Genomic DNA, 12410 nt, shown 5'->3' with positions numbered 1-12410 from the left:
ACTGGACTCTCACACTATTATGTTAGATCCACTATGGACTGGACTCACACTATTATGCTAGATCCACTATGGACTGGACTCTCACACTATTATGTTGGATCCAGTATGGACTGGACTCTCACACTATTATGTTAGATCCACTATGGACTGGACTCTCACACTATTATGTTAGATCCACTATGGACTGGACTCTCACACTATTATGCTAGATCCACTATGGACTGGACTCTCACACTATTATGTTGGATCCAGTATGGACTGGACTCTCACTATTATGTTAGATCCACTATGGACTGGACTCTCTCACTATTATGTTAGATCCACTATGGACTGGACTCTCACTATTATGTTAGATCCACTATGGACTGGACTCTCACACTATTATGTTAGATCCACTATGGACTGGACTCTCACACTATTATGTTAGATCCACTATGGACTGGATTCACACACTATTAGCTAGATCCACTATGGACTGGACTCACACTATTATGTTAGATCCACTATGGACTGGACTCTCACACTATTATGTTAGATCCACTATGGACTGGACTCTCACACTATTATGTTAGATCCACTATGGACTGGACTCACACTATTATGTTAGATCCACTATGGACTGGACTCTCACTATTATGTTAGATCCACTATGGACTGGACTCTCACACTATTATGTTAGATCCACTATGGACTGGACTCTCACACTATTATGTTAGATCCACTATGGACTGGACTCTCACACTATTATGTTAGATCCACTATGGACTGGACTCTCACACTATTATGTTAGATCCACTATGGACTGGACTCACACTATTATGTTAGATCCACTATGGACTGGACTCTCACTATTATGTTAGATCCACTATGGACTGGACTCTCACACTATTCTGTTAGATCCACTATGGACTGGACTCTCACACTATTATGTTAGATCCAATATGGACTGGACTCACACACTATTATGCTAGATCCACTATGGACTGGGCTCTCACACTATTATGTTAGATCCACTATGGACTGGACTCTCACTATTATGTTAGATCCACTATGGACTGGACTCTCACACTATTATGTTAGATCCACTATGGACTGGACTCTCACTATTATGTTAGATCCACTATGGACTGGACTCTCACACTATTATGCTAGATCCACTATGGACTGGACTCTCACTATTATGTTAGATCCACTATGGACTGGACTCTCACTATTATGTTAGATCCACTATGGACTGGACTCTCACACTATTATGTTAGATCCACTATGGACTGGACTCTCACTATTATGTTAGATCCACTATGGACTGGACTCTCACACTATTATGCTAGATCCACTATGGACTGGACTCTCACTATTATGTTAGATCCACTATGGACTGGACTCTCACACTATTATGTTAGATCCACTATGGACTGGACTCTCACTATTATGTTAGATCCACTATGGACTGGACTCTCACACTATTATGTTAGATCCACTATGAACGCTTGTTTACCACCCCCCCTCTTGCTGGTGGGCGGGGCTTTGTGTCTAGCCACGCCCCCGCCGTTGCCCTTTCTCGCGCTTGGTGTCTGCGGCTGGCTTTGAGGGGAACGAGTGAACTTGAACGCAACACTGTGGTGTCAGTCCAGCAGGCGGGAGAGTCACGGAGAGGCCAGGCCGTCTTATCAGCGCTGTCCTCCCCTCTCGGCCGCCTCTATCGCCCCGCAACCATCTGCCAGCAAGACACTTCTCCTTCCGCTTCTCTCGTTGTGTTTCTGGTGAGGAAGAAGAAGAAGAAGAAGATGTCCAGACGTAAACTTGGAAGCCGCCCGCAGCACCTGAGTGCAATTCACGGTAAGCAGGAAGAAGCCAACAATTACTTCACTTTTCACTTCTTTTAATGCTCTTATCTTTCACTACTTCTTGTCTTCACCTCTACTTACTTTTTCGTCAGCCTTGCTGATTATCCAAATATGCGTTTAATTCTGGTCAAGTCAAAAATAGATTTCTACAAAATTTTAACTAAAATCACATGATTATTTTTTGTTTAAAAAAAAAAAAATAACTGAAACTTTTTTTAACTGTGTATTAGACTGTGTGTGTGTGTGTGTGTGTGTGTGTGTGTGTGTGTGTGTGTGTGTGTGTGTGTGTGTGTGTGTGTGTGTGTGTGTGTGTGTGTGTTCTTGTATTTCTACCCTTCTTGAGACATCAACAAGGGAAAGTATCTTCCATATGAGGACCGGTGAACAAGTTAGGACATAAATCTCAGTTTGTAGAGCGGCCGTGCCAGCGACTTGAGGGTGATGGGGGTTCGATTCCCACTTCCGCCATCCTAGTTGTGTCTTTGGGCAGGACACTTTACCCGCCTGCCCCCAGTGCCACCCGCACTGCTTAAAGGCCTACTGAAATGAGATGTTCTTATTTAAACGGGGATAGCAGGTCCATTCTATGCGTCATACTTCATCATTTCGCCATATTGCCATATTTTTGCTGAAAGGATTTAGTAGAGAACATCAATGATAAAGTTCGCAACTTTTGGTCGCTAATAAAAAAGCCTTGCTTGTACCGGAAGTAGCAGACGATGTGCACGTGACGTCACGGGTTGTGGAGCTCCTCACATCTGAACATTGTTTACAATCATGGCCACCAGCAGCAAGAGCGATTCGGACCGAGAAAACGACGATTTCCTAATTAATTTGAGCGAGGATGAAAGATTCGTGGATGAGGAAAGTGAGAGTGAAGGACTAGAATGAAAAAAAAGACAAGGGCAGTGGGAGCGATTAAGATGTTATTAGACACATTTACTAAGATAATTCTGGAAAATCCCTTATCTGCCTATTGTGTTACTAGTGTTTTAGTGAGATTATATAGTCATACCTGAAAGTCGGAGGGGTAGGGTGACCGCCAGTGTCTCTGAGGGAAGCCATGCAGGAGCCAAGAAAGCCGCAGCTGCCTCCGGAGGAACGACACTAGCTCCGCTCATGTTTAGGGTAAGAGCCGACTTATTACCACAATTTTTCTCACCGAAACCTGCCGGTTGACATGTGGTAGAGAAACATGTTCGCTTGACCGCTCTGTTCCATATTAAATCTTCACAACAAACAAAGAAACACCGGCTGTGTTTGTGTTGCTACAGCCAGCTGCAATACACCGCTTTCCACCAACAGCATTCTTCTTTGACGTCTCCATTATTAATTGAGCAAATTGCAAAAGATTCAGGAACACAGATGTCCCGAATACTGTGTAATTATGCGATTAAAAACAGACTACTTTTAGCCGTGAGTGGTGCTGGGAGAACATGTCTGCTCCAACTAATAACGTCACAAGCACACGTCAACATAAGAGTCATCATTCCGCGACGTTTTCAACTGGATACCTCGCGGGAAATTTTAAATTGCAATTTAGTAAACTAAAGCGGCCGTATTGGCATGTGTTGCAATGTTAATATTTCATCATTGATATATAAACTATCAGACTGCGTGGTCGCTAGTAGTGGCTTTCAGTAGATATTGGGTGTCACTATGTTAACAGGCTTTGAGTCACTAGAGAAAAGCACTATATAAATATAATTCACTTCACTTCATGGTCCTAATACAGACAACCATTGCATCTAATAGAGAATGTCTCATTCGCACCCCCTGGTGGTGAAATCGATCAACATTAGGGTGGTCCCAAAAAGACTGTGTGCCGCTTTTAAAAGTGCTCCCCCTCTGGTCAACATATGAAATAACAAGTGTGTGTAAACATTTTTAAGTGCTCCTCCTCTGGTCAACGTATGAAATAACAAGTGTGTGTAAAATATTTCAAGTGCTCCCCTTCTGCCCAACATATGAAATAACAAGTGTGTGTGAGAAATTAAAATGCGCTCCCTTTGGTCAAAATTTATTAAATAAATAAATATATACATAGAGACATACTTTAATATTTTGAAGTAAATAATGAATATTAAAAAACAATTACAAACCAAAACACAAATCAACTAAAAGCTTGCCTTTTTTATATTTACATAGTATGTATAAATAATGTTGTAAACACATATTTATATATCTTGAAAGGGTGGTCCTAAAGAGGTAGGCATTTTTCAGAGGTCTCAAGAAGGTCACTAACGGACTGTGTGTCGCTTTTAAAAGTGCACCCTCTATGGCCAACATATGAAATAACAAGTGCTTGTTGGCCAAAGTTAATAAACAAAATTATATAAATATATATACAGAGACATACTCTAATGAACAAAACAAAAGAACAACAAGCTCAGCAAATGACCCCTAAGTAATGTAAACATGGAATATTAAGTATCAAATAGGCACGTGGTTTTTGGTATTGGTGTGATTTATTTTGTAAGTATTTTTTCACATGTCTTCTGTTTGCTCTTAAAAATATGCTCAGGCAAAAAAACAAAAACAAACTACAAGCTCAGGAAAGTAACACACATGTGTGTGTGTGTGTGTGTCCTTTATTCCTAGCCTTCTTGAGACGACAACAAGGAAAAGTATCCTCCATAAGAGGAGGTGTGAAGAAGTGATGACATAAATCCTGGTCCCAATAACATTGCATCTAATAGACAATGTCTCATTAGCACCCCTGCTGGTCAAAATGAGGGTGGTCCCTAAAAGGAGGGATTTTTCACATTGGCTGTGTGTCTGCCTGAATGCAGCTGGGATAGGCTCCAGCGACCTCAAAAGGGAATAGCGGTAGAAAATTGATGGATGGATGTGTGTCGGTTTTAAAAGTGCCCCCTCTGGTCAACATATGAAATAACAAGTGTGTGTGAAAATTTGAAGTTAATTAAAAAAAAAAAAAAAAAATATGTATATAGTTAAATACTGTGATAACCTGAAGTCAATAATGAAGATTACAAACAAACCAAAAATTATTACATTTAAAAAAAAAACTAAAAGCAGTCATTTAATCACAATGTGCTCGACTTTTTTCTTATAAAATTGGGAACAATTTCTCATATTCTTTCTGTTTCTGTAATGTTACAATATTTTCTCATCATATTATCAACTTTTTATGTTAATGTATTACTTTTTAATGCAAAATGGTGACATTTGTCATATAAAATTCAGACTTTCATCACAATATTGCCAATTTTTTGTTGTTCTTGTAATATCGTGAAATTTGACTTTTGTCAGAATGTTGCCAAGTAAAATTGTGATTATTATTATAATAATATTGCCAACGTTTTGAAGTTTTGTTATAAAATTGTGACTCTGTTTATAAAATTGCCAGGATTTTAGGCTTTTCTCGTAAAATAATTACTTTTTTTAATGTAAGATTATTACTTTTTTATGCAAAATGCTGACATTTGTCATATAAAATTCTGACTTTTATCACAATATTGCCAATTTTTTGTTGTTCTTGTAATATCGTGAAATTTGGCTTTTGTCATAATTTTGCCAAGTAAAATTGCGATTATTATTATAATATTGCCAACGTTTTGAAGTTTTCTTATAAAATTGTGACTCTGTTCATAAAATTGCCAGGATTTTAGGCTTTTCTCGTAAAATAATTACTTTTTTTAATGTAAGATTATTACTTTTTTATGCAAAATGCTGACATTTGTCATATAAAATTCTGACTTTTATCAGAAAGATGCAATTTTTGGGGTTATTTTTGTAAAATAGTGACATTTATAATTCAATAATTTTGCCAAGTAAAATTGCGATTATTATTATAATTTTGCCAACATTTTAAAGTTTTCTTTTGAAATTGTAAAATGACAACTTTGTTTATAAAATTGCCAACATTTTAAGCTTTTCTCGTAAAATTATTACTTTTTTATGTAAGATTATTACTTTTTATGGAAAATTGTGACATTTGTCATATAAAATTCAGGCTATTATCTAAATATTGCCTATTTTTGTGAAATAGTGACATTTAGTCTGCGGAACCTTCTCCCTGACCACCTGAGGGCACTTCAGACTGTGGATGCTTTTAAAAAAGGCTTAAAAACCCATCTTTTTAAAAAAAGCCTTTTTATAGACATGCATGCTGGTTTTAGCTATTGGGCCGTTTCTAGTTTTATATATTTTTTTGTTTTTATTATCTTTTTATTATTATTATTACTATTTTTTACACTGTGGCACTTTGAGATTGTTTGCTCAACGTAAAGTGATTTTTTTTTGCAAATAATATATTATTATGACTTTTGTCAATAATTTTACAGAGTAAAATTGCGATTATTATTCTAATATTTCCAACATTTTAAAGTTTTCTTTTAAAATTGTGACTTTTATCGAATAAAATGACTAATCTTTTCATAAAATTGCCAACATTTTAAGCTTTTCTTGCAAAATTGCGACTGTCATCGAGTAAAACTCCAACTTGTATCATAACATTGCACAAATGCTCAGTTTTTCTTGTAAAATTTTGACTTGCGTTAAGTAAAATTACGACTTTTATTATAACGCCGCCAAAACTACGTTTTTTAGTGTGAAATCGTGACCTTTTTCTTGAGAAAATTCCAACTCATTTTGCACAACAAGGTTTTTTATATTTGCATAATATGTATATATTATTAATGTTGTAAATACACTTCTTTATATATCTAGAAAGGCTGGTCCTCAAAAAAGGTTTTTTTCAGAGGTCGCAAGAAGGTATCAAATACAAGTGTGTGTGTGTGTGTGTGTGTGTGTGTGTGTGTGTGTGTGTGTGTGTGTGTGTGAGACCACAACCTACGCAACAACACATTGTGTGCGGGTGTGTGTGTGTGCGTGTGTGTGAGTGTGTGTGTGGCCGCGCCTTGCATGTCTGCACAAACAGCCGCAGCTCTGAAACAGGAAAGGTGACATTTTTGAGTAACAACTGGCGAGCTGCTTGCTCCCACTGTACTGTCTGTACCTGTCTTGTGTACTGTATAAGTGTCACGTGGCTCATGCATGGGCAGCTGGATCATGTCCAGGCCATTAAGGTGTGTCCGTGCACACTCCGAAAAAATGCTGGATTTTTTTTTTGTTAACCCAATTTATGAGTTGGGTTAAATTTTGGAGTTGTTTTTATGAAGAGCAATACATTTTCTGGGGTTATAAAGGGATTATTTGACCTCCATTTCTGGGTTTTCAAAACTATGAACCATTTTGAGTCGCGCATTTTTGGGTAAAAGGCTATTTTTTATTAAAACGGTACATTTTTAGTCTCATGAACATCACATCTTATGTACATGAACATATTTCAGCATGAACTACTATGAACATACACAGCAATTCTTGTAAATGTCACTCATATCTTGCTTTTGAGGATATTTTAATGGAATACAAATAATGTTGATCAGTACGACAAACCAGGAAGGAGTAGGACAAACCAGCAGTACAAATAATAATTTTTAACCAACTATTGGGTCGAGAAGCGCTAAATTGCACAACCCAATAGTTGGGTTTGGAATAACCCAACGATGAGTTAGCATAACCCAACTTTTGGATTAAATAATTCAACCCAGTAGTTAGGTTTGGAATAACCCAACATTGTAGTAAGCATAACTCAGCTTTTGTGTTAAATAAATTCAACCCAATAGTTGGGTTACTGCGATGAGGTGGCGACTTGTCCAGGGTGTACCCCGCCTTCCGCCCGATTGTAGCTGAGATAGGCACCAGCACCCCCCAACCCCAACCCCCCCTTTACCCCAAAGGGAATAAGCGGCAGAAAATGGATGTATGGATAGTTGGGTTATAAATTAACATTGAGTTAACATAACTCAACTTTTGGGTTAAATAATTCAACCCAATAGTTAGGTTTGGAATAACCCAACATTGTAGTGAGCATAACTCAGCTTTTGTGTTGAATAAATTCAAACCAATAGTTGGGTTACTGCGATGAGGTGGTGACTTGTCCAGGGTGTACCCCGCCTTCCGCCCGATTGTAGCTGAGATAGGCACCAGCACCCCCCAACCCCAACCCCCCCTTTACCCCAAAGGGAATAAGCGGCAGAAAATGGATGTATGGATAGTTGGGTTATAAATTAACATTGAGTTAACATAACTCAACTTTTGGGTTAAATAATTCAACCCAATAGTTAGGTTTGGAATAACCCAACATTGTAGTGAGCATAACTCAGCTTTTGTGTTGAATAAATTCAAACCAATAGTTGGGTTACTGCGATGAGGTGGCGACTTGTCCAGGGTGTACCCCGCCTTCCGCCCGATTGTAGCTGAGATAGGCACCAGCACCCCTCACCCCCAACCCCCCATTTACCCCAAAGGGAATAAGCGGCAGAAAATGGATGTATGGATAGTTGGGTTATAAATCAACATTGAGTTAGCATAACTCAACTTTTGGGTTAAATAATTCAACCCAATAGTTAGGTTTGGAATAACCCAACATTGTAGTGAGCATAACTCAGCTTTTGTGTTAAATAAATTCAACTCAATAGTTGGGTTACTGCGATGAGGTGGCGACTTGTCCAGGGTGTACCCCGCCTTCCGCCCGATTGTAGCTGAGATATGCACCAGTGCCCCCCGCGACCCCAAAGGAAATAAGCTGCAGAAAATGGATGGATGGATAGTTTGGTTATGAATCAACCAACATTGAGTTAGCATAACTCAGCTTTTGTGTTAGATAAATTCAACCCAATATTTGGGTTATGAATCAACACTGAGTTAGCATAACTCAACTGTTGGGTTAAATAATTGAACCCAATAGTTAGGTTCGGAATAACCCAACATCGCAGTGAGCATAACACAGCTTTTGTGTTGAATAAATTCAACCCAATATTTGGGTTATGAATCAACCAACATTGAGTTGGCATAACTCAACTGTTGGGTTAAATAATTGAACCCAATAGTTAGGTTCGGAATAACCCAACATCGCAGTGAGCATAACACAGCTTTTGTGTTGAATAAATTCAACCCAATATTTGGGTTATGAATCAACCAACATTGAGTTGGCATAACTCAACTTTTGGGTTACATAATTCAACCCAATAGTTGGGTTGAGAATACCCCAACATTAAGTTTTAATAACTCCACTTTTTTGGTGAAATAATTCAACATAAAAGTTGGCTTGAAAAAAATTAACCCAAAACATTGAGTTAAAATAACTCAAATAAGGGGTTAGTCCTTTTTCTGAACCAAATTAAAATTGGGTTATTTTTGAACCCAACATGTTTTAGTGTGTATAAGTGGACTCCCTCCTCTCTCCTTTTTTTTTTCTTTTTCTAGTCCTCCTTAGAACTGTTTAAACTTTTATTTCCAGTCAGTAAAATCGAAGGCTCCCCCCTCAGGATGCTTTGATAATTACTTTTTTTTGGTGTGTGGAAAACATTCCATCCAATTTAGGTGAGCATGTTCAGGTTATGCTAATGTTTTTAAACATAAAAAAAATAAAAAAGCATCCTGTGCTGTTAGAATGGAGTTCCAAGTGAAGTCACATCCGGATGTAGTGAGGATGTAAAAGTGAGCTGGAAAATGTCACTTTGTCAGATTTTAGGAGTTAAACGGTGTACAACTCATCTAATGTATACCTGGAGACCAGGGGTCACCGTAAGGACCAGATGAGTCGCCCGCTGGCCTGTTCTAAAAATAGCTCAAATAGCAGCACTTACCAGTGAGCTGCCTCTATTTTTTAAATTGTATTTATTTACTAGCAAGCTGGTCTCGCTTTGCTCGACATTTTTAATTCTAAGAGAGACAAAACTCAAATAGAATTGGAAAATCCAAGAAAATATTTTAAAGACTTGGTCTTCACTTGTTTAAATAAAATCTTTTTTTTTTTTACTTTGCTTTTTATAACTTTCAGAAAGACAATTTTAGTGAAAAAATACGACCTTAAAAATTGTTTTAGGATTTTTAAACACATATACCTTTTTACCTTTTAAATTCCTTCCTCTTCTTTCCTGACAATTTAAATCAATGTTCAAGTACTTTTTTTGTTGTAAAGAATAATAAATACATTTTAATTTAATTCTTCATTTTACCTTCTGTTTTTTTGATGAAGAATATTTGTGAAATATTCTTCTAACTTATGATTAAAATTCAAAAAAATTATTCTGGCAAATGTAGAAAATCTGTAGAATCAAATTTAAATCTTATTTCAAAGTCTTTTGAATTTCTTTTAAAAAATTTTGTTCTGGAAAATGTAGAAGAAATAATGATTTGTCTTTGTTAGAAATATAGCTTGGTCCAATTTGTTATATATTCTAACAAAGTGCAGATTGGATTTTAACCTATTTAAAACATGCCATCAAAATTCTAAAATTAATCTTAATCAGGAAAAATTACTAATGATGTTCTATAAATTATTTTTTTAATTTTTTCAAAAATATTCGAATTAGCTTGTTTTTCTTCTCTTTTTTTTGGTTGAATTTTGAATTTTAAAGAGTAAAAATTGAAGATAAACTTTGTTTCTAATTTTAATTTTATTTGTGTTTTCTTCTCTTTTAAACCGTTCAATTAAGTGTTTTTTTCATCATTTATTCTCTACTAAAAACCTTCCATAAAAGGAAAAAAAATGTATGACGGAATGACAGACAGAAATAGCCATTTTTATATATATATATATAGATGTATATATAGATGTATTTATTAAAGGTAAATTGAGCAAATTGGCTATTTCTGGCAATTTATTTAAGTGTGTATCAAACTGGTAGCCCTTGGCATTAACCAGTACCCAAGAAGTAGCTCTTGCTTTCAAAAAGGTTGGTGTAGAGTTTGCTGAGCACTTGAAGCAGGGTTTTACACTGAGGGCCACACATAGGGGCCACTTGATATCTTTTTTTTTTTAACATTCACAGCTTTTTTTCTTCCCCATTTTTGATGGTTTGTTTTTTTTGTGTTTATTTTCACTTCTACTTCATTTTTTTTATTTCAGGCCGCACTTTTTTTTTTTTTTTAACCCACGCCTTGGGCCACTAGAAAACACTTCCTTGGTGAGAGTGGCCCTCAATTTCCCAAATTGAGCATTTTGAAGTACATTTTGTCCTACTGCTTCACTTACCTTGGCCTCATTTCTACTTCTTGCTCTTAACCGCATGTGTCAGGTAGGAGGTCACATGTCACGTTTGCAGGCGCGCACACACACACACACACACACACACACACACACACACACACTCTCTTATCTTTACACCTTCGGCCATTTTTTTTTTTCCTCGCCACTTTTATTGCATTCTACTTCCTGTTGAGAAAGCAAAGAAGAGGTGTATGGTTTTGCAAAAAGCGAATATTTTGTACTTCAATCAGTTTGAGGTGAATGAGGTGATGGCCGTCCCTCTTGTGTGTGTGCGTCTGCGTCTGCGTGTGTGTGTGCGCGTGCGCGTGTGTGTGTGTGTGTGTGTGTGTGTGTGTGTGTGTGTGTGTGTGTGTGTGTGTGTGTGTGTGTGTGTGTGTGTGTGTGTGTGTGTGTGTGTGCGCGCGCGCGCGTGTGTGTGTGTCTTGTGACCGAGCTGATCAGTTCTGGGTCGCTTGAAGGAAGTGGTCAGTGGCCTGTGAGCGGTTTGGCCTCATTGTCACACCGCTTCTAACTGACACAAATGCTTGGCATCAAGTGTGTTCCTTCATTTTTAATACCTTTCTGCTTGGGGAGTCACACACACACACACACACACACACACACACGTGGCCGCAACATTAGGCACACCTGTATTCGCTATTAGGAAGACGACAATGCTCAGTTTTTCTGCGTGTTTTGCGTCCGTCCTCCTAAGAACACAGCAATGCATTTTTAGCCCCCTGATTTGTTAATAATAACATTTTATTTGTATTAAATATTGCGTTTTTAAACGTACATCTGGTTTAGTTGCACACCAAATTCACTTTTCTTCCAGTGTGTCCTTAGTGGTGGACGTGAGGATTTTTTCCATATATGGTGATGAAAATAGATGTTCATAGTCCACGTTCATATAAAAATGTGTAAACATGGAATATTAAGTATCAAATTGGCTAGTAGTTTTTGGTATTAGTGTGATTTTTTTTTTTTTTTAAGTATTATTCTTACATGTCTTCTGTTTGCGCTTAAAAATATGCTCAGGCATAGAAAATCCTCACCAAAAACAAACAAAAAGCTCAGCAAATGACCCCTATGTAATGTAAAAATGTGTAAACATGGAATATTAAGTATCAAATAGGCTAGCAGTTTTTGGTATTAGTGTGATGTTCTTGTTTTGTTTAAGTATGTATTTCACATGTCTTCTGTTTGCTCTTAGAAATATGCTCAGGCAAAAAACAACACGAAAAAAAACAACTAATGTAATGTAAAAACATGTAAACATGGACTATTAAGTATCAAATAGGCAGGAGGTTTTTGGTGTCAGTGGGATTTTTTAAAAAGTATTTATTTCACATCTTCTGTTTGCTGTTAAAAATATGCTCAGGGTAAAAAAATCCCCAAAAAGCAACAAAAACAATCTCAGCCAATGCCCCAATGTAATGTAAAAATGTGTAAACATGGAATATTAAGTATCAAATACAGTAGGCTAGTAGTTCTTGGTATCA

The 12410-nt window shown here is 37.1% G+C and overlaps 1 protein-coding gene across 1 annotated transcript in view; it reads left to right on the top strand.

The window, feature by feature from the left end:
* Window positions 1-1491: 1491 nt before the first annotated feature.
* znf296 (zinc finger protein 296) overlaps window positions 1492-12410 on the top strand; it is a 29545-nt gene continuing 18626 nt past the window's right edge. Inside the window, exon 1 of the mRNA XM_061878173.1 lies at window positions 1492-1839. Within this exon, the coding sequence (XP_061734157.1) occupies window positions 1788-1839 (52 nt within the window). The 5' untranslated portion in view covers window positions 1492-1787. The remainder of the gene's footprint in view (window positions 1840-12410) is intronic.

This window comes from Nerophis ophidion, linkage group LG18 (genome assembly GCF_033978795.1).
Source record: "Nerophis ophidion isolate RoL-2023_Sa linkage group LG18, RoL_Noph_v1.0, whole genome shotgun sequence".
Taxonomy (NCBI): Eukaryota; Metazoa; Chordata; class Actinopteri; order Syngnathiformes; family Syngnathidae; genus Nerophis; species Nerophis ophidion.
The sequence above is the reverse complement of the archived record's forward strand: the minus strand, read 5'-3'. Positions and strand labels throughout refer to the sequence as shown.